General features: G+C 40.5%; 1 protein-coding gene across 1 annotated transcript in view; it reads left to right on the forward strand.

Moving 5' to 3' along the window:
• The window catches only part of Dap160 (dynamin associated protein 160), a 41,149-nt gene that overhangs the window by 15,745 nt on the left and 1,273 nt on the right, over nucleotides 1–24,131 (forward strand). The window contains exons 13-24 of the mRNA XM_073090542.1: nucleotides 1,523–1,634; nucleotides 2,438–2,515; nucleotides 3,196–3,391; nucleotides 5,058–5,141; nucleotides 5,641–5,744; nucleotides 6,244–6,307; nucleotides 7,301–7,399; nucleotides 14,956–15,018; nucleotides 19,927–20,059; nucleotides 20,721–20,856; nucleotides 22,046–22,227; nucleotides 23,236–23,371. Of these exons, the coding sequence (XP_072946643.1) occupies nucleotides 1,523–1,634; nucleotides 2,438–2,515; nucleotides 3,196–3,391; nucleotides 5,058–5,141; nucleotides 5,641–5,744; nucleotides 6,244–6,307; nucleotides 7,301–7,399; nucleotides 14,956–15,018; nucleotides 19,927–20,059; nucleotides 20,721–20,856; nucleotides 22,046–22,227; nucleotides 23,236–23,371 (1,387 nt within the window). The remainder of the gene's footprint in view (nucleotides 1–1,522; nucleotides 1,635–2,437; nucleotides 2,516–3,195; nucleotides 3,392–5,057; nucleotides 5,142–5,640; nucleotides 5,745–6,243; nucleotides 6,308–7,300; nucleotides 7,400–14,955; nucleotides 15,019–19,926; nucleotides 20,060–20,720; nucleotides 20,857–22,045; nucleotides 22,228–23,235; nucleotides 23,372–24,131) is intronic.

The raw sequence follows: 24,131 nt of genomic DNA on the forward strand, positions 1-24,131 counted from the left end.
CACTGTAGGGCGGCCGGCCTCGCGCGCGACATCCGCGAGACCCGCACCGCCGTCGCCGCGGCCAAGTGCACCATCGACTGCATGCGGTCAGTGGGGGGCACACACACTGTACACACACACTGTAGGGCGGCCGGCCTCGCGCGCGACATCCGCGAGACCCGCACCGCCGTCGCCGCGGCCAAGTGCACCATCGACTGCATGCGGTCAGTGGGGGGCACACACACTGTACACACACACTGTAGGGCGGCCGGCCTCGCGCGCGACATCCGCGAGACCCGCACCGCCGTCGCCGCGGCCAAGTGCACCATCGACTGCATGCGGTCAGTGGGGGGCACACACACTGTACACACACACTGTAGGGCGGCCGGCCTCGCGCGCGACATCCGCGAGACCCGCACCGCCGTCGCCGCGGCCAAGTGCACCATCGACTGCATGCGGTCAGTGGGGGGCACACACACTGTACACACACACTGTAGGGCGGCCGGCCTCGCGCGCGACATCCGCGAGACCCGCACCGCCGTCGCCGCGGCCAAGTGCACCATCGACTGCATGCGGTCAGTGGGGGGCACACACACTGTACACACACACTGTAGGGCGGCCGGCCTCGCGCGCGACATCCGCGAGACCCGCACCGCCGTCGCCGCGGCCAAGTGCACCATCGACTGCATGCGGTCAGTGGGGGGCACACACACTGTACACACACACTGTAGGGCGGCCGGCCTCGCGCGCGACATCCGCGAGACCCGCACCGCCGTCGCCGCGGCCAAGTGCACCATCGACTGCATGCGGTCAGTGGGGGGCACACACACTGTACACACACACTGTAGGGCGGCCGGCCTCGCGCGCGACATCCGCGAGACCCGCACCGCCGTCGCCGCGGCCAAGTGCACCATCGACTGCATGCGGTCAGTGGGGGGCACACACACTGTACACACACACTGTAGGGCGGCCGGCCTCGCGCGCGACATCCGCGAGACCCGCACCGCCGTCGCCGCGGCCAAGTGCACCATCGACTGCATGCGGTCAGTGGGGGGCACACACACTGTACACACACACTGTAGGGCGGCCGGCCTCGCGCGCGACATCCGCGAGACCCGCACCGCCGTCGCCGCGGCCAAGTGCACCATCGACTGCATGCGGTCAGTGGGGGGCACACACACTGTACACACACACTGTAGGGCGGCCGGCCTCGCGCGCGACATCCGCGAGACCCGCACCGCCGTCGCCGCGGCCAAGTGCACCATCGACTGCATGCGGTCAGTGGGGGGCACTAACACTGTAGGGCGGCCGACTAAGCGCTACACGATTACAACTGCATGATGTCACCCACGACTCCGGAAGCCCCCTTTTAGTCGCCTCTTACGACAGGCAGGGGATACCGTAGCCCTATTCTTGTCCCGGAACTACAGGGATAAAAAAAGAAACCCCCTAAGGGTCTACCACCAAAAAAAACCTAAATGAATGTGCTAAATGTATACATTTTAGCCTATATTACTTATTATCAATAATCGTTTCCTTTCAGAACGGACCGCGACGCCAGCATGTCAGAAATGCAACAATTGAAAGCCAAAGTGAAAGAACTAAACGCCAAGCAAATAGCTCTTAATAAGGAGAAAGCAGAATTAGACGCTAAGGTTAGTTTTAAATAATACAGGAGTAGAAGACGATACAGTCCACCTGATGGTAAGCTACTGCCATACGGACATCTGTAATCAACCCCAGGTAGGATTAGATATTCCTACCTGAGGTCGGCCACAGATGCGCCGCTACCTGAGGACTAAGCTGGAACGCCTCGGAAAAGTATGTCTCTCTTACATAGACGACCCACGTGGCGGAGCAGTCACCATGATGGTCTGATGCGCTGAGGGTCCCGGGTTCGATCCCCGGCCAGACAGATATCTAAATGATGAATTTAGATTTCTGTTTCTGGGTCTGGGTGTTTGTGTATTTGTCTGTGTGTGTGTCCATAGCGCCCACGATACAGAGAGGCCTAGTGTGGGGCTGTGAGTGTAGAAAGCGTCTTTTTTTACAGAGAACACAGCATATACAGGGTGATTTTTTCAAACAGGCCTTCAATCGGAAACTATAAGGAATAGCCAAAATGCTGAAAGGAGTTTCGAGGCCGATTGTGACAAAAACTAAAACTACATCATTCGTTTTTTTAAATATCTTTTTCCTTAGCCGGGAATCGAACGAGTTCATTTTGGAAAAAACACACCCTGTATTATTCTTAAATAATTTTAAGAACTTTTGATATCTTGTAAGGGTCTTGCCGATTCTTGGCGCAAGCCGTAACTTTGACGGAAACCAATTTTTTGGCCGATAATTTTCCTAAACCGAATATTCGGTAGATCACTTCAGGGTCAATATTACGTAAGCGTAATTTTGGTAATTTTTAGCATATTTTTTATGCTTATAAGAGTTTGTTTTGCTATAGGCGAAGGCGTCAGAGGGCGCTGGTGACGACGGCAAACTGAGCATGATGGAAGTAACTCTGAAACAGCTTCGGGATAAGGTATGTTATCAGAATCATAATTCTTTTTAATACGCTTTTATTAGCATAACAGTATGTACGTAACAGTAACGAAATCTTTCAATCCGTTTTCTATCCACTTTGAACGTTCAGTTTAATTCAAAATTTTGAAAAATTATCAAAAACCAATGACAATACACGATTTTAATACTTTTGTACCATTGTCCTTATCAACATCCTCAGGATTAACGATTTTCGAGGTGAGAGAAAGCGCCTTATGGAGCGTACAGGCAAAGTTACCAGATTGATTTTTAGCTATAAAGAATAATAATGTTATTTCCCTATAACTCAAATGTACTGAAACATATCTATAATGCCATCTTTTAGCGTGTTTTTTAGTTTTTTGAACTATATTTATTTCCATTACATATGGTATTACATAGGATGTTGTTGTTGTGGTTGAAGAAGCAGTGTCCCAGGTTCAAATCCCAGGCACGCTCTGATTTTTTAAAGTTATGTGCGTATTAGAAATTAATTATCATTTGCTTAGACGGTGAAGGAAAACATCGTGAGGAAACCTGAGAGACTTAAAAAGTTTTCAAAGGTATGTGAAGTCTAATAATACGCACTTGTCCAGCGCGGTGGACTATGGCCTAATCCTCATTCTGAGAGGAGACCCGTGTCCAGCAGTGGGACAGTGATGGGTTGATGATGTGTTCTAGGTGGACGCAGCGAAGGCCATAGTGGAGAGCAAGAAGTCCGACCTGGAGTCGAACAAGAATCAGCTGTCGGAGCTGACGGAGAGCGTCACCCAGCTGGGGGACAAGTGCGAGCTGGTGTGGCGGCTGTACGAGGAGAAGAGGAAGGAGTACATGGAGAGCAGGAGCAGTGCGCCCGCTGAGCCTGCCTGGGGAGCTGGTGAGTGTTTGTGATGATAGATGGCGCTAGTGTCGAATGAAATTAAGTGTTTTAGAAAGAAAGATAGAAATATTTATTTGTAAAAAATACTACATCATTATATGGCATAAGTAAATAATATTAAACATGACTCTCGAATCAGAACATTGCTGCAGTAAAATTTATCAAAAGAGTCTACACTCAGCCTCACCGAGGCAAACCACGGCCACTGATTTTCATTGTGTCCCAATTCGACGAGTAGCTTGGTCGAATGGTGCGTTGGCAAAAAGGAATACAATTTCGGATTTTTATGGGAAGTTTTAGGGGAGTCTTAGGGGTGATAGGTGGCGTTAGTTGTTAGTAGTTACAGCAGACAAGGACAGATGGCGTTAGTTGCTCGGAGTTTGGGGCGCTGATGTGTCGATAGATGGCGTTGGCTGGTGTGTAGACAGTTTGGTGAAGACGGTCGTAAATGGCGTTAGTCGTTGGGAGATTTGTGAATGGAATGGTGGGAGATGTGTGTGAGTGTGTGTGTGTGTGTGTGTGTGTGTGTGTGTGTGTATGAGCTGGTGTGGCGGCTGTACGAGGTGAGGAGGAAGGAGTACATGGAGAGCAGGAGCAGTGCGCCCGCTGAGCCCGCCTGGGGGGCTGGTGAGTGGTGTTGTAATGGGCAGTGGATAGATGGCGCTGGTTGGTATGTGAGGAGTTTTAAGGGGGCGGTCATAGATGGCGTTAGTTGTAGATTTCGAAAAGGGAGATCTCCCTGCGGGCGAGGGGTTAATACCCGGTGAGCGGCCGCGCTCCGACAGTCACAATTGGGAGCTTGTATATGTCCAACATGTTGAGAAAACTTCGATAGCGTGATTCAGAATACATGTGGCGAAGGTGGTAGAACCCTTTGTGGTTCAACTCCGGCGGCACCACCGCTACGCCTAATTCTACCTAATAACAGCAGTGTTAGGCGCTGCGTTGTTCTGTTTTGAAAGGTGTGGTAAGGGAGACAGACTTTTCCGAGGCGTTCCAGCTTAGTCCTCAGGGGTAGCGGCGCATCTGTGGCCGACCTCTGGTAAGAATATCTATTTCTATTTCGGGTTGATTACAGATGTCCATGGGCGGCAATAGCCACTTACCATCAGGTGGACTGCATGCTCGTCTGCTACTCCTATATTATAAAAAAACAAAAATTTGGCGCCGTCGCTTGACGAGTATGCGTTAGTTGTTGGTTCTTTGGCGGAGTGCATTAGGATGTCTAGTATGAAGAAATTTCAAATGTCAATCTTCGGTAGGTAAATCAGTGGATAGATTGTTTATTAATAAGTAATAACGAACGCAAAAAGAGCAGTTTAATAAAAGATAATATGTTGAAACGTATTTGAATTATGATATAACGTGTATAATACCCGGCACGAGTCGTGAGCACAGGGGCAGTAGTGGGGGTAAGCTCGCGCATGTACACTTTTGGCCAAATTTATTGGCCAATTGCACGAAAGTGTACAGTAGCCGAATGACACGCGAGCCTCCAATAGACGATGTGCATTGACTGAGGAACCAATCGCGTGCAGCTCGGCACCCCGCCCCGCCCCCATGGCTTCTTCATTCCGCCAAAGAGACCGAAACATTAACTACTGCGCAGCTGTCAGTTGTGCTCACGACTCATGCCGGTCACTATATTTGTATGAATTCTCAGATGCTGATTGGGGTACATCGAACGAGGCGTGGGGTGAGACTACCACCACTGAGGACGCGTGGGGTGATGCACCCGCTACGAATGGTAAATAATAAAATAATACATTATTTGCTCAATTTTTGACAAGAAATTTACTTAAAATAAATGCTTCTCTTTATGGAAGGAGATAAGACCCTTTGTGGCTCGACTCCGGCACCACCGCCACACCTATTTCTGTTATAATAGCAGTGTAGCGCTGATGTGTTCTGGTTTGAAGTGTGGTAAGGGAGATATACTTTTTCGAGCGTTCCAGCTTAGTCCTCAGGGATAGCGGCGCATCTGTGACCGACCTAAGGTAGGAATCTAATCTTATCTGGGGTTGATTGTGTATACCTATGGACAGCAGTAGCCACTTACCATCAGGTGATCCTACTTGTTTGCGTCCTACTTCATTTTAAAAATAGAAATCTATTTTAAATCAAGATGTTTTTATTGCTTTATTTAAATATTTTTGTAAGTTAAGCTTTTTTGTGGCATTCCTTATACTACTTATATTTTAGCATTAGATTAATAACAGCTAATGAATTAATTATGTGTGTTACAGCGACGGAGGAGGTCCCCGCGGCAGCGAGTGCGCCGAAATGGCGTTGTGTTTACGAATTCAACGCTCGTACAGCTGACGAGCTGAGCTTGCAACCTGGGGACTTGGTGAGTCTAATATCAATTAATCTTTATTTTTTTTATAATATAGGAATAGCAGACGAGCATGCAGTCCACCTGATGGTAAGTGGCTACTGCTCCCATGGACATCTGTAATCAACCCCAGATAGGATTAGATATTCCTACCTGAGGTCGGCCACAGATGCGCCGCTACCCCTGAGGACTAAGCTGGAACGCCTCGGAAAAGTCTGTCTCCCTTACCACACCCTTCAAACCGGAACACAGCAGCGCCTAACACTGCTGCTATTAGGTAGAAATAGGTGAGGCGGTGGTGCCGCCGGAGTCGAACCACAAAGGGTTCTACCACCTTCAAAATATTTTCTGATGCGTTCCAGCTTAGTCCTCAGGCGTAACGTATCTGTGGCCAAATTCAGGTAGGAATATCTAATCCTATCTGGGGTTGATTACAGATGTACTTACAAACGCACTGCATGCTCGTCTGCTACTCCTATATTGTAAAATAATATTTTCTATATTACATCTTCAGGTGAGCGATGCACCAGCTCCTCGGGGTGATGCTGAACCGGGATGGAGATGGGGATCCGCCAGGGGTGAGTGGAAACAAAACGCGTGCTTAAAGGTAAAAGGGCCTATAGCTAAGGGTTATTAGGGATTTATGCTGAAAGGGCACATAAAAAAATTTTTTTTTGCCATTCGGTTTGAAATTATCTGAAACGTAAAAAAATTTTAGTTCGGTTTGAAATTATCTGAAACGTAAAAAAAATTTACGTTTCAGTTCAGTTAATTTCAAACCGAATGGCAAAAAAAAAAATTTATGTGCCCTTTCAGCTTAAATCCCTATTAACCCTTAGCTATAGGCCCTTTTACCTTTAAGCACGCGAAAAGATACCCTACATTTAATTATTTGGATGGAGAATGTTTTTGTATGAGACCAAGTGTACTATATCTTATTCGGTAGATAATTGTTTTTCAATATTTCATCGAATATTAAAATATTGTAGAATTGAATTTGTATTATATTTATATTGTGATATATATTTAATATTATATTGTTATATATTGTAGTTTTTTATTGCAAGATATTTTAAGTTTTAACTAAAATTTATACTTAACATTTAACCGCAATTTATTTCAAAACTTTACTGCAATATATCTTAACATTTTATTGCAATATATTGTATACTGTTACCGCAATATGTCACTACCAATCGTCACTTACCAAAAATATCTATCATATTTCACCTATCTTTACTGCAATACATAAAATCACTAAAGTTTTACTACACAACTTCTTAGGTTTTCTACTGTAATATGATATTACATTTAAATTCAATTTAGTATAACATTTCACTGCAATATATCCCAACATTTCACTGCAATATATCCCAAAAAATTCACTGCAATATATCTCAACATTTCTCTGCAATATATCCCAACATTTCACTGCAATATATCCCAACATTTCACTAGAATATATCCCAACAATTTATTACAATATATCCCAACATTTCACTGGAATATATCCCAACAATTTATTACAATATATCTGAACATAACAAACCTAACACTACAATATGTTACAGGTCAGTCGGGTTGGTTCCCGGAGTCGTACGTGGAGGACATCAACGCGGTGCCCTACGCGGAGCCCATGGAGGGGCTCGAGACCAAAACACAGCTCGAAGGTATGCTCTGATGTGGTATCATAGATTAGTAAAGATACTTCGCCGCCTTGAAATTGAATGAAGCCAAAAACGGCTTATTAGTAAGTTATTTTTTTTGAATTCATGACAAATAAAACATTTTTAGAGAATTTAGGAATAAATAACGAGTACTGCGTAATTTACGTAATAAATAAATAATTTTTACGCAACTATTTTAATTCTCAAAACTGGGTACTTTTTCTTGTTAGGAGTGAGTAATCTTTACTAATCTATGTGTGGTATATAGAAGTAGCAGACGAGCATGCAGTCCACCTGATGGTAAGTGGCTACTGCCGCCTATGGACATCTGTAATCAACCCCAGATAGGATACCTGAGGTCTGCCACAAATGCGCCGCTACCCCTGAGTCTAAGCTGGAACGCCTCGGAAAAGTCTGTCTCCCTTACCACACCCTTCAAACCAGAACACAGCAGCGCCTCACACTGCTGTTATTAGGCAGAAATAGGTGTGGCGGTGATGCCGCCGGAGTCGAACCACTTCGTAGCAACATAACGGGCACACTAACGCAGCTATTAGGGGGTAGCGAGCGCAATGCCGCTGATATCTACAATTTGCTATTCGATGCGACTTGATTCTATGTTCGGAGCGGACTAGCAGTTTGGCGCGGACTATAACACTGTCAACTATGTAATAGACTGTTTACGCCTGCTACTAATCAATAGCATCTTTCCTACCACTAAACTAATTAGCGCCTGCAAAAATCTATTAGCTTTAATTAAATCTTGTTATTTTTACTTGTCCCTGTTGTCTCGTTGCATCCACGTTTAAATTAAAGTCATCCTCGAAAATCAAGTCTTATAAATTTTCTGACCTCTGGAGCCTTAACATTGGTCAACTTCGGCCTGGATTCGCATCAGCGATTAAAGGATCAGCGATTTACGCCAAAGGAATATACACATATTGGAAGAAATATTCGCCACGTGTGTGGAGCTCATATGTGGAGGTTATTGTTCTGGACAAAGGATTTATGAGGAGTGGATCGCGAGAAAGTCGGTATTTTTTGTGTATTTTGTGCCCTAGCCTTGAGTTTAATATCTCAGTTAAATTTAATTTTAAACAAAGATTGTGAGTTATTAGGTTGTGATATTAATCTTGGTTAAAAAAGTTAAAATTTATGTTTAATATAAAATACATTCACTCTTATTGTTAGATTTAGTCAAAACATTGTTATTTAAATAAATAAGGCAAGTTAAGGGAAGTCCATAAACTGATTTATGTAAGTGCCTACTTTCAGTTAGTCTTTGGTTTGGTTTAATATTTTGTAAGCACTAAGTAAAAAGTAAACTATATTTATTAGAAATATATTTAAAAGAAATTAATGTAAAATTCTTAAACATTTTGTTAGTAGGACACATTATATTACTTTACATTATTATTAAATCCATGGTTGTATGCCTTTAATTTCATTAATTACAACTTCTCATTGAGTAGGTACATTACTTCTAATTGTTGTTACTTGTTTTATAGTTTGAATCAAAGATTTTCTTAGAAATAAGTTCCTATTACCTTGCTACAATAGTGTTAAGGTTGTAAGATAAGTTATCTACTAGCCAATTGTTATTTTATATATAATTGTAACATTATTAAAATAATTGAAACATAAATTCTTGAATGAATTTTACAAATTGTTAATTAGTTAGCCAATACAGTTGAACTTGGTTATTTATTGTACATATAGATATCTTATTATTAGGTTAATTTAGTGGTTAAACGTAACCACATATTGGAACTGTAAAATAATTGTATATTCATATACTAATTCCAGGGTTGTGCAGCTGACTCCCAAAAATGTCTGAGAAAAGCGAATTAATAAAGGAATTTTCTGAATTAACAAAGAAACGTAGCAGTTACAAAGGTCAGGTTACAATTTTTATTGGATTTCTGAAATCCCTTGGACCCCCGAGCTCTAAGGACATAGGTGAGTTAGAATTGCGTTTGAATAGGTTAAACTCATTGTATGCCCAATACGATAAGATTCAGACCAGATTAGAATGTATAGCTGAAAATATTGATCAACAATTAGAGGAACGAGAAGAATTTGAGAATAGGTATTATAAAACAATGAGTCAGGCGCGCGAAATGCTTGAAAATTGCAAAGGAACCCAAGTACCCTTGCCTAGCGATTGCGGATCACGTAGTGGGAAGCTAAATCCTGTCAAGTTGCCTACCATACAGATACCAAAATTTACTGGTTCGTTTAATAATTGGCTAGAATTTAGGGATACTTTCACTAGCCTCATACACGACAATGACGACATTGACGATGTAAATAAATTCCATTATTTACGAGCGTCGTTGGAGGGTTCCGCTGCGGTGGTTATTTCATCCATTGAGTTTTCGTCCATCAATTATAATGTCGCATGGAGACTCCTATGTGATCGTTTCGATAATAAGCGGTTGTTAATTCAACACCATGTAGCTGCGATATTTAATATTGAACCGGTTACACGGGAGTCTGCCAGTAACCTTAAAAACATAATAGATCAGTTAAATAAAAATATTCGTGCATTAGATTCGTTGGGCGAGCCCACTAAGCACTGGGATACTCTTCTCCTCCACATAATTACTCATAAGTTAGATAGCAAAACCTATCGTGAGTGGGAGGAGTACAAAGGTCGTTTGGATATTGAGACGCGCGTGCAGCTTCAAAATTTTATTGAGTTTATGCGTATACGCACCAACCTACTAGATACAATTGAATTTTCACGACAGACGCACCAATTACCTACCAATTACAATCATAATAACAATAGACATTCTAAAGTTAAGGCTATGGTCACAACACAAAATAAAGTAAGCAATTTAATTTCGAAGGACTCCTGTCCAAAGTGCAGCGGCGAGCATAGGTTAAATAACTGTCCTCAGTTTTTAGCGTTAAGTAATGAAGCTCGGCTGCAATTATTACCTACGTTCAAGATTTGTTTTAACTGTTTTTCGAAGTCTCATTTTTCAAACAGTTGTAAAAAACAAGGTTGCAAAATTTGTAAACGCAAGCATTCAGCGTTAGTTCACGTTACAGTTAATGATAAGAAGCCACTTGTGCATAGTGACCGCACCGATGACGTCATCGGCGTGACTCCCTCCACCGGTTCAAATAACTTAACATTATCAGCGAGCGTGTCGTCCGCGAGTCATGAAGTAACTAACCGCGGCGACGTTATTCTAGCGACTGCGCTGGTTCAGTTATATGATTCCAACAATCGCGTTCATGTCGGGCGCGCCGTTTTGGATTCCGGTAGCACGTCGAGCTTATTGTCGGATAAAATGTTCCGACGGTTAAATTTGCCTTATAATCAGATAAATCAATCTGTTCAGGGCATAAACAATGTGACTACGTATATTGATAAAATGTGTAGTTTGCGTTTGCAGTCACTTGATAACATTTTTATGCGTAATATAAATTGTTTTGTTTTGCCGTCCTTAACGGATAATGTACCGAGTCGTACAGTTAATATTTCGCATCTTAATTTACCCACTGACGTTTGTTTGGCGGATCCTCACTTTTATAGACCCGAGTCAGTGGATTTAATTTTAGGTGCGGACATTTTTTGGGATTTAATTGGATCGCAAAGAATTAATTTAGGAAGTAATAAACCTACGCTTTGCGAAACTAGGTTAGGATGGATAATTTCTGGTCCGATTAATAATAAGTCTTTTAAAGTATATCCACCTAAACCCATTCAGTGTAATTATGTGAGTGACAATTCGACTATCGATAAGTTATCAAATCAAATTATACAAAATCAACTCGCAGAATTTTGGAATTTAGAAGAAGTTAACGATTTTATTCATTCTAGTTATTCACCGGAACAGAAGTTATGCGAAGAACATTTCATTAATAATACTACTCGTATGCCAGATGGCCGGTTTTGTGTAAGAATCCCATTAAAGGAGAACCCTAACGTTTTAGGTGATTCGTTGCAACGAGCTAAACAGTGTTTTTTATCGTTGGAACGCCGGCTTATAAAACAACCGAAACTATATGAAATGTACCAGGAGTTTATGTCGGAGTACCAGTCGTTGGGTCACATGTCAGAGTGTGAGCTCAAATCGGAAAATAATGCACATTATATCCCACATCATGGCGTCCTGCGGGAGAGTAGCACGACGACCAAATTAAGGGCTGTTTTCAACGCTAGTTCTCCCACCAGTAGTGGAGCTACTTTCAATAGTATTCAATTGGTAGGTCCTACTGTACAGGACGACCTTTTATCCATTCTGTTAAGATTTAGACAGCACAAGTACGTTATTTTAGCCGACGTTGAGAAAATGTACCGGCAGATACTTGTGCATCCTGACGATAGGTATTTACAGCGTATCCTGTGGCGCGATAAGCCAACTCAGTCGCTTAGGGCATTTGAACTTAATACAGTAACGTATGGAACGGCGAGTGCACCGTACCTTGCCACTAGGTGCCTTAAGCAACTTGGACTCGAATGTAAAGACACTCAGATCTCAAAGGTAATACTTCACGATTTTTATGTTGATGATCTGTTGAGTGGTGGGGATGATTTGAATGAAGTTCGAGATCTTCGTGAGAAGATAACGGCTACCCTTGCCTCTGCTCGCTTACCACTGAGAAAGTGGAAGACAAACGAGCCTCAGTTAGTGTCAGAGTTTACGGAGTCCACGCATAATTTAAATATTGGGGGTAACGATTCCAGTAAAACTTTAGGTTTAGGATGGTTATCTAAACCCGATGACTTATATTTTCCTATTGGGATAAGTGTAACTACTGAAAGGAAGGGATATTCAAAACGTGAGATCCTTTCATTAATTTCCAAAATATTTGATCCACTAGGCCTTGTGTCTCCAGTCGTTATTAAATTTAAAATATTTTTGCAAATGTTATGGTTGCACAATCTATCGTGGGATGAACCCTTGACTCGGGACATTCAAGAGACCTGGTTTAATTTAATAAAAAATATACAAGCTTTAAACCATTTACGTATACCACGCTGCGTAATAATCGATTCATTTATTCGAGTAGAATTTCACGTATTTTCCGACAGCTCGGAAAAGGCTTACGGTGCGTGTCTGTACGTTCGCAGCATAGACGATAAAGACAGAATATTAGTACGTTTATTACTAGCTAAAAGTAGGGTCGCACCTATCAAAGCCACAACAATTCCCAGGCTTGAGCTTTGTGGTGCTCTCGTTGCGGCTAGGCTATATGAAAAGGCTTGCAAGTCTCTAAGACTAACGGTAACAAGAACTATATTCTGGACTGATTCAACCATTGTCTTAGGTTGGTTAAAAATGTTGCCAACCAAGTTACATACGTTTGTCCGTAACCGTGTTGGAGATATACTCGAAAAAAACTGGCGATTGCGAATGGCGTCACGTTCCTTCTGATCAAAATCCAGCAGATCATGTGTCACGCGGAGTCAGTGTTGATGCCATTCAATCTCTCGAGATGTGGTGGTCAGGACCTGATTTTTTAAAGGGACCTAGTAAGAATTGGCCGTCTACGAAATCATTGTTAGATTGTGAACCGCTACCTGAAATACGTCCCGAAATATCGTGTTTAGTAAAAATGAATAATAATGATCACCCTTTAGAATTTATAAAATTTGAACGGTTTTCGAATTTTATTCGGCTGAAACGTGCTATTGCATATGTGCTACGATTTATCGCATCATGTAAGGGACAGCGTCCTACAAACAATTTCCTTACTGAAACTGAATTAAATAATTCATTAAATATTATAATATGCACCGTTCAGCGAGAATCGTTTTCAGAATACCAGCTATTATTGCAGAAGAAACCTTTGCCTCCTAAGAGTTCTTTATTAAAATTTAATGTATTTTTGGATGAAAATAATTTAATGCGTGTTGGTGGTCGTATTAATAATTCAGAGTTCTTATATGATAAAAAACATCCTTTATTATTACAGTCCACTCATAGATTCACACAGTTGTTATTTAAATATGAACATATAAAGCTTTTACATGCTGGACCACAACTATTGTTAGCATCAATTAGAGAAGTCTATTGGCCAATCGGTGGCCGTAATTTGGCAAAGGCTACTTGTCATCGTTGTATTAGGTGCGCACGAATGAGAGGAAAGGTTAAACCTCCTATAATGGGTAACTTACCACGGCAGCGCCTTACTCCTGGCGGTTATCCGTTCGAATGCGTCGGCGTTGACTACGCCGGTCCTATTGCGTCTATAAGTCGTCAAGGACGTGGTTGTCGTATCGTGAAGGTGTACATAGCGATTTTCATATGTTTCACTACCAAAGCCATCCACTTGGAATTGGTAGGTGACTTGACAAGTAATAGCTACATCCAAACATTACGAAAATTTATTGCTCGTCGTGGAAAGCCACGACATATATATTCTGATAACGGAACTTCATTTGTTGGAGCATACAATGAGTTGGCGACTTTCTTAAAGCAAAACTCTAACTCGTTGTCCGGTGACCTAGTGAATGAGGGAATTAATATTCACTTTATTCCCGCGTATTCACCACATTTTGGTGGAATTTGGGAGGCAGCTGTAAAATCTACTAAATTTCATTTGGTAAGAGTGTTAGGAAATAGCAATTTAACGTATGAAGAATTGTATACAACTTTGACGCAAATTGAAGCTATTTTAAACTCGCGACCACTCACTCCTTTGTCTTCGCATCCAGATGATTTAAATCCACTGACGCCAGGTCATTTTTTAATTGGGCGTCCACTAACCGCCATTCCGACCCAGGATATTCAACATTACAAGGACACTCATTTGACAAGATTTCAACGAGTTGAACAACTCCGTCAGCACTTTTGGACGAGGTGGAGCAAAGAATATATATCCGAATTGCAAAAACGTACTAAATGGCAGACACCATCCTCACCACTGGAGATCAACTCATTAGTCCTTTTGAAAGAGGAAAATCTACCGCCGTTGAAGTGGAAGCTGGGTCGAATTGTGGCACTATTCCCCGGATCGGATAACGTCGCTCGTGTAGCAGAAATCAAGACGTCCAGTGGGATCGTCAAGAGATCATTCAGTCGAATTTGTCCGCTTCCAAGTAACGATTCCGTCTAGATGGTTGAATGCAGAGCCTTCAACGCCTGGGGGCATGTTTACGCCTGCTACTAATCAATAGCATCTTTCCTACCACTAAACTAATTAGCGCCTGCAAAAATCTATTAGCTTTAATTAAATCTTGTTATTTTTACTTGTCCCTGTTGTCTCGTTGCATCCACGTTAAAATTAAAGTCATCCTCGAAAATCAAGTCTTATAAATTTTCTGACCTCTGGAGCCTTAACATAGACACTTTAAAATTATATTTGTACGCCATTTATGGCAGAATGCGCGAAAATTCTTGACTAATACCAATGTATGCACCTTATTCTACAAATAAAGACATTTGTATTTGTATTTGACATAGGAATGACCATTCTGAAGCGCCGCCTTACCATATCTATATGATACTATCTATAATGTAACAAAATAATTATATATATATATATATATATATATATATATATATATATATATATATAATTATATTTTATTTCAGGCATAGCAGAGGTACCGGAGGCGGAGATAGCCAATGATTTGGGTGGTGCTATGCCTGTTGTAGGTAAGTTATCTTTATGTAAATAAAATAAGCTATAACTTTTTGTATATTTGTACCGTTTTTCATTATTTTCTGCACAGCCCAAAGGTTGGCTGGTAGTGACTAATGTCATCATCAACCCATTACTGTCCCACCGCTAGGCACGGGTCTCTCAGAATGAGAAGGATCAGGCCATAGTCCACCGCACTGGCCAAGTGCGTTTTTGGTAGATTTCGCATATCTTTGAGTTTTTTTTATAAATCTCTCAGGTATGCAGGTTTCCTCACGATGTTTTCCTTCACCGTTTAGCAAGTGATAATTAATTTATAATAATAATAATAATAAGCCCCTCATAAACCTAACTCCACGTCCGGCACGACCACCTGTTGCCACGTGAGGGGCGGACATTGGCAGCACTTAGCTGCTATCAGCCAATGACCAACGGAGCTCTAGTATTCATAAAATATGCGATGCACTTAAGAAGTAGGAAATTACCCCAGGCGGGTACCCAAGAGGGAGAATCCCGCCCCGGGCCATCTAGCTCGGGCAGCCCCACGTACTCTGGGGGGGGCAAGGCTTCGCATATGACTACCCGGTCGCGCGCTGTTGTAGTCGATAATTCATTCAACAACTTTCATACGTCATCACCCATACCTTCAATCGATATCACCTCTTCACCCACATCTTCGGGAGAGTCATATTCAGTTGATAGTGTTACATCCCCATCAAGCAATAATTCATATCTGTCGGATAATGTTGTGCAGGAGGCATATGCCGAAAATCCTCCACCCATTACTGACAGCAAACGTGCCAGAAAGAAATGGAGCAATGAAATGAATATTTTCATCTGGCGTACATATTTAGAAATCACACAAATAGAAGCTTGTACTAGAGGTTATTTGGATGAGCTTTATTCCCAATTTTGCAAAAAATGCCCACATATGGATGTATCGAAACAAAGAGTAGGCGACCAAAGAAGGGCAATAATAAGAAACAAACTACTTTCACAACAGTTATTAGATAATATTAGAGAAGAAATTAAATTAAATATACAAAAAACGAATCATCTACCCCAAACACAAACTAATGTACTTAACCCGCAAACAGATATAACAAATAAGAGAAGAATGATATGGACAACTGAGATGAACGAAGTAATTATCCAAACCTATTACGAAGTCACAGAATTAGAAACAAATTTAACAACATATAGGAAAAAACTTTTTGATAAATTCATTGAACACTTCCCACATCTATCACACCTTACAGAACAACGCATTGCAGACCAAAGAAGAGTAATAATCAACAACAAAATGTTGCCGGAAACAAAAATAGACCAGATACGGCAAGAAGTATCATTAAAACTTCATAAACAAAATATTTCTACAAATTTAACATATTCACACATTCATACAGAATCCTTAACCCACGAAAATAACACACAAGACATTCAGACAATACAAATACTAGAACATGAAGAGGAAGAAATACAAAGAACATCGCATACACAAAATCAAATTCAGGAATATTTTTCAGAAGCGTTAAAAGTATTTAAAAATTCAGAGCCCACATTAAGACCCTCATTGCCCAAACAAAAAATTACCAAAAGACTTACTAGTGCAGTACAGTATTTAAATAAGACTTTAATACCAAATATAATAAATAACGAAACAGATTTTGAAACATTACAACTAGTTATATATTGTGCAGCGTATGCAGCTGTTCAATATAATGGAACCAAAATTAGAGATATACAAACAGACATTCATTGTAATAAACAAAAACCTAGGTGGCAGGTAGTTTTAGAAGAAAGGATAGGAAAACTTAGAGCAGAAATAGGAAGATTAACAGAATACAATAACGGAATACGTAGTAAAGGATTACAAAGAAAGGTAGAGGAAATAAAACGTAAATACAAATTACATTCACAGCACGAACAACCGAATACACAACTATCACACTTCCTAGATACCCTAAAACAAAAACTTAATGCATTATCTAGTCGATTACGTAGATATAAAAAAACAACTTTGAGAAAAACTCAGAACAAGCTTTCCATAATAATGAAAAAATGTTTTACAGAACTCTTACACAAAACACAAACAATACATCTGCCACTACACTTCCTCTACCCTCAAAGAATACTTTAACTGACTTTTGGTCAAATATCTGGTCCAAATCACAGGAACACAAAGAGGCTAGTTGGATCCAAAAAGATAAGGACAGTTTAACAGATTTGCCGGAAATGCCTTTTGAAAATATCGACATAGATTTATTAAAACGAGTTATAGCTAGGTCTCATAACTGGAAGGCAACCGGGTCTGACAAAATCCATAATTATTGGTACAAGAAGTTCACTTGTACGCACGTTCTTTTGCATACACATATAAACAACTTTATCAAATCACCTAACACACTTCCTCATTATGTTACACACGGTATCACATATATGCTTCCTAAAGACCCGACTGATACCAGTAACCCTGCAAAGTACCGTCCAATTACCTGTTTACAAAATATTTATAAAATCATAACATCATGTATAAGTGAAATCATATATATCCATGCAGAACAAAACAATATATTAGCTGAAGAGCAAAAAGGTTGTCGCAAAAACAGCCAAGGATGCAAGGAACAGCTTACCATCGATGCTGTTATATCAAAACAGGCTTGTGAGAAGAAAAGAAGTATATACACCATGTATATAGATTTTCAAAAAGCCTTTGATTCCATACCACATTCATGGTTGCTATACACTCTGAAACACTATAATATACACCCAACAATTATACATTTTCTAAAATCAGCAATGAGGAATTGGAAAACACAACTTAAGTTACACAGCAGTGCAGGAAACATAGAATCTGAATTATTATCAATAAACAGGGGAATATTTCAAGGAGACTCTTTGAGCCCTCTTTGGTTTTGCCTCGCACTCAATCCATTATCAAGACTTTTAAATAATAGTAAAAAAGGTTTTAAAATAAAATATGATAATAATAAACAACAAACAATATCGCACTTAATATATATGGATGATATAAAATTATATGGCAGCACACTAAATGAAATCAATAGTTTAACAAATATTACACAATCATTTTCACAAGATATATGTATGCAATTCGGCATAGATAAATGCAAGATGCAATCCGTAAAGAGAGGTGTTATAGAAGACAACTCGTACTCACTCGATACACAAAATTTAATAGACCCTATCGACCAAATAAATGGATATAAATATTTAGGATACCAACAATCTCGTCAAATTCACCAAAAACAAACTAAAGCAGCATTAACTGAACACTTTAAGACTAGATTGCACAAAATACTCAACACCCAACTAAATGCCCGTAATACAATAAAAGCAATAAATACATACGCAATATCGATACTTACCTACTCGTTTGGAATTATACAATGGACACGAACAGACATACAAAAACTACAGCGAATTATAAACACTACAATGACAAAATATAGAAAACACCATCCCCGAGCTTGCATCCAGAGATTAACACTTCCAAGACAAGAAGGAGGAAGAAGTTTAATTGATATACAAAACCTACATAATAGACAACTAACATCATTACGCACATATTTTCACAATAAAGCTCGTGATTCACTAATTCATCAGGCAATAGTACAGGCAGATAACAAATATACACCACTTAGACTCAAAGACAGCTCTATTAATTTCACAACCGTCACCACTCAACACAAAGTAGACACATGGTTGCAAAAGTCACTTCACGGGCGACATCTTACAGATTTAAATAACCCTATCGTTGATAAACATGCATCGAACGCATGGTTGAGACGAGGTGAACTCTTTCCGGAAACGGAAGGGTTCATGATCGCAATACAAGATCAGGTTATAGACACAAGAAATTACAGGAAACACATTATTAGGGACAAATCATTAGTAACCGATCATTGCCGACATTGTCACTCTAGCAGCGAAACCATCCAGCATATTACAGGAGCTTGTAGATCTATTGTACAAACAGACTATAAGCATAGGCATGATCAGGTCGCTGCCATAATACATCAATATTTAGCATATAAATATAAACTGATCCCGGAAAAAAACAGCTACTATAAATACATACCTCAAGTAATTCTCGAATCTCCTAAAATTAAGTTATACTGGGATCGGACAATAATCACGGATAAAACTATACATTACAATAGACCTGACATTACACTACACGATAAAGAAAACAAAATAGTATACTTAATAGATATAGCCATTCCTAACACTCACAACATGCAAACTACCTACACTGAGAAACTCACAAAATACACCGACCTTACAATAGAACTCAAAACACAGTGGAAAGTAAATACAGTTAGAACCATCCCTATCATTATTTCTTCCACCGGTGTCGTCCCCAAAACCTTACATAGTAGTTTAAAAGCCATACAAATTCATCCACTCACATTTCTAACTATTCAAAAAGCAGCTATTTTAAATACATGCAGGATTGTAAGAAAATTTCTGTCAATAGACGCGTAATTTTTCTATTCACCTCAATATTCGTTTGGCCAAAAGCCCGCGAAATTGAGTAGTTTTACCAAAAAAAAAAAAAAAAAAAAAAAATGTTTAAATACAAAAAATATATAATAATAATAATAATAATAAACGTTTATTGCCATAATACAGAAAGAATAAATGTACATTTTACAGTAATATTAATATGACAAAAGGAATACGCACATAACTTTGAAAAATCCAAGGTGCGTGGGATTTGAACCTCCGACCCCCGATCAAGAGGTAGAGTTTCGTAACCACTAGGCTATCACTGCTGTATACATGTTTTAATATTTCCACCAGAGGACAAATATTTCTATGTTCACACATATTTTTTGTATGTCCACCAGAGGACGAATATTTCTATGTTCACACGAGTTTTTTTATATTTCCACCAGAGGGCGGTGATTTCTACATAGCGGCGTATCCGTACGTGTCCGGGGAGCCCGGGGACTTGGTGTTCGAGGCCGGGGAGCGTATAGAGGTGGTGAGGCGAGATGGAGACTGGTGGACTGGCAGGATTGGGAATAGGTAGGTTTGTAGCGATGTGGTATAGTGGCTGATAGGAGGTTTTGGCCCGGCCGAAAAGTGGTTTCGGTCAAGTTTCGGACCATAAAGAGGTTTTAGACTAAAAAGGGGTTTTGTCAAGCTACGACTTAAAAAGGGGATTTGGCCTAGTTACACCCTAAAAGAGGTTTTAGCCAAGTTACGAACTAAATAAAGTTTTGTCTAAGTTACGCCTTTGTTTCAGCCAAATTTCGGTCGAAAAAGAAGTTTCGATCTAATTTCGTTTTTATGTGTACCTAACCAACGTACGCCAACGAACCGTATTAGACGGTCAAAATTTCGTTTTTTTTTAATTCTAATATAGCTTAGGTACATCATAATTCATTTATCTACAGGGTGAATTTTTTAAGTAGGCCTTCTTGTCCACATCTGAAATTATAAGGATTAGCGAAAAAATAAAATTGTATCATTCCTTTTAAGAAATCTTTTTCCCTAACCAGGAATGGAAAAGGATTTAAAAAAAAAAACAACACACCCTATATTATTTGGTAGAATATACACCTAGTGTAGCTTATAAAGACAAACTAACAAACTAAAAGACGGGGCTCATTTTTAAGAAAATACAAATGGTCCTTCCATTAAAAAAAACACTCTGTCTATTAAAATAACTTTAATTTGGTTCCAGGACGGGTATATTCCCATCGAACTATGTTACGAAGGACACCACCACTGAACACACGAGCGGCGACACCATCACCACCATCCCAGAAGCGGTGGAACCTGAACCCACACCTGTTGCACCTGTGTCACCACCCGTGCAGGTGAGCTACCATCCGTGCAGGACAGTTGAGCTACCAACATATGAGTGAGTTACCAATAGGTGCGGGTGACCAGCCAACAGGGGCTTGTGAGCTACCATCAGGTGCAGATGAGCTACCAACAGCGGCAGGTGAGCTACCAACAGGTGTGGGTGAGCTATAACTAGGTGGTCGTTGTATGTGGCAGATGAACTGTTAGTGGTGTGAATGGGGAGGAATAGTAATAGTGTTGGTAGTAGGTGAGCTACCATCGGCAGGTAAGCTACCGCCACTGTACAACAGTAGTAGCGTGGTGGCCTACCACCGAGGGGGGTGAGGGTGGCAACTACTAATGGCAAAGATGGTAGGGGAAGTAAGTGGTGAGCTGGTATAGGATCTAAAGGTAAAGTACCATCTAACTACGTGACGAAGGACACCATCAGCGAGCACACGAGCGGTGACAACATCACCACTATACCAGACGCGGTGGAACCTGAAACCACACCACCCGTGCAGGTGAGCTACCACTGATAGTGGCGAATTTATAAGGATTTATATATGAACTTCAGTTATATTATCTTGCTTATGTTTTGGTAGTATAAATACACTAAAAATTTGTAAATTTTGTTTGAATTTCACGGTTTTTGATATAGGCATTCCTGGCAGATGCATAGCCCGTTTATTTTAAACGTACCCATATTTCATAAACATGAAGCGGTTACCAAAACAAGTGTAGCAACTGCCAAGGCTTATAAATTTATGACAAAATGTATTTTTTTATAATCAGAATAAAAATCGTCGACGTCAATATTATTATAAGAACATACTAAACTTTAGTTTGGGAAGTATTTTTTTCTAGTATTACTGTGTTTTTATTTATTGAGTGATAGATTTTTGTTTCATTCTAAAACTTGTATTAATAAAAAAAACACACCCTGTATTATTCCATTATCGGATAGTGTCTTTTATAAAGTTCAAAGTTTGGGAAGTAATGTTATATGAAAATCTAAACAAAAAGGCACATTTTTAAGAAATATATTTTTATATACACTGTCATACTAATTCATAATTAACGAATTGTTTGTTGTTATGACCATTACGTACGACTAGTAATAGGTTTGCAAGTAATTGACGCTGTTTTTAGGATTTATTTTTCAATAAAAATAGAAAACTGATTAGTAATACATAATAGTAATTTTTTTGTTTTGTTCAGGAACAGAAATCCTCGACACCGATCTCGTCGGAGGTTGCAGCGATAACAGAGAGTGCGGCGACGGCAGCAGGTGGTGGCACCAGACCAGCTTCAGCTGCTAGAAGAGACTCCGGCAGAGACTCCGCCGCCGCCAGACGGAAGCCCGAAGTGGCACAAGCTCTCGCCAACTATACCGCCACCAGGTAACCTATACACTGAGATAGAGGGAGGGATAGGGAGAAAAACACTAAACATACATATACAGACATACAAATGAGAAAGAAACAGAAACAGATACACAAACACAATCACAAACGTTCACACACTGAAGAAACATATATACATATTATACAAAAGAAGAAGACGAAAAGAATACACAAACTTACACACGTTAATTAGCGGGTAGAATGGGAAAGAGATACAAATAGACAGTAATACAAACACATACACGCACACAGACATACATATGAAAACGAATACATACGTACAAGACACATACACAAAGAATGTGACGTACGCGCACACATAACTCGTACAAAACACTCACAGACAGACTCACAGAGAAGAAATAAAGAAACATATTGTTTTCCATCCCTGTTGTCTCCCAGCTTACTAGAGAAGAAGATAATATGTCACTATAGACAGAGGGATGAGCAAAGAGACACATGGAGACTCGGGCTTACACACACAGAGGAACAGAGAAATACAAACACACACACACATGCTAAAACAAAGTATATATCTCCTTGTGCGTAGAGACGGAAAAAAGATAAATACAGCCGCACCGTTTAGCAGGTGATAATTAAATTCTAATACGCACACCCCTGGATCGAGAGGCCGAGTTTTTGATGTGAAACATCTATAGCCGCACGTAAAACCGATTTCTGGCGTGGCGACGTATGCCGTGGCGACGCCACGCTATACGATGGTGTATATATACAGTCTATATGTAGTAGTGTGTACGGTGTGGCGACGCGTCGCCATGCGCAATCGTAATATTTTATTTTATCATTATGACATATTTAGTTCCTATCACAATATGTTCTTTTCTGCATATTACTTTTACAAAATAATGTCGATGTTTCACATCTGCCAGGCGTCCCGTGACGGCTCACATTGTTTTTTTTAACCACTAGCTTATCACTGCCTTATATATACAATTTAACAAACCCTAAATTACTTCCCACAAGTCATATTCAACATTCTTCCAGCTCCGAGCAGCTCTCCCTACAGAAGGGCCAGCTGCTGGTGGTCCGCAAGAAGGCGGACAGCGGCTGGTGGGAGGGGGAGCTGCAGGCCAAGGGCCGCAACCGACAGGTCGGCTGGTTCCCCGCCAGCTACGTTAAGGTTGGTACCACCGTCACACGAAAACGACAGCAGGAGAGCTTTGTATAATACTAGCTGACCCGGCAAACGTATTGCCATATAATTAAAAAAATGTTAAGGGTGAATAACCCTTATCACTTAAGTGTGAAAAATAGTAGCCGATTCTCAGACCTACTGAATATGCATATAAAATTTGGTGAAAATCGGTGAAGCCGTTTCAGAGGAGTACGGTAAGTAACATTGTTAATTTTATATATAAGATAGGAGTATCTTCCTAACCTCTCCCGTCCCTCGGACCACTCAATATCATATAAAAATGACCAAACTGTGACTGCTTTGTATGGTTTTTTTATTATAGGAGTACCAGGCGAGCATGCAGTCCACCTGATGGTAACTGGCTACTATCGTGTGAACATCTGTAATCAACTCCAGATAGGATTAGATTACTGCCTGAGGTCTACTATCTGAGGTTGATTACTGATGTCCATACGGCAGTAGCCGCTTACCATCGTATGAACTGCATGCATTTATTACTCTTATGTTATAAAAAAAACTGGGCTTACCATGCCTTTTGAAGCATGATTTTAATTTAAGATGAAGAGAAAGCTTCATTATTTAGTGTCTCCCTTACAACCAGAACACAGAAAGTTTTGAAGGTGGTAGAACCCTTTGTGGTTCGACTCCGGCGGCACCACCGCCACACCTATTTCTACCTAATAACAGCAGTGTTAGGCGCTGCTGTGTTCCGGTTTGAAGGGTGTGGTAAGGGAGACAGACTTTT

This window comes from Epargyreus clarus, unplaced genomic scaffold (assembly GCF_041222505.1).
Source record: "Epargyreus clarus isolate Ecla_fem2 unplaced genomic scaffold, WU_Ecla_fem_2.2 ptg000033l, whole genome shotgun sequence".
Taxonomy (NCBI): domain Eukaryota; kingdom Metazoa; phylum Arthropoda; class Insecta; order Lepidoptera; family Hesperiidae; genus Epargyreus; species Epargyreus clarus.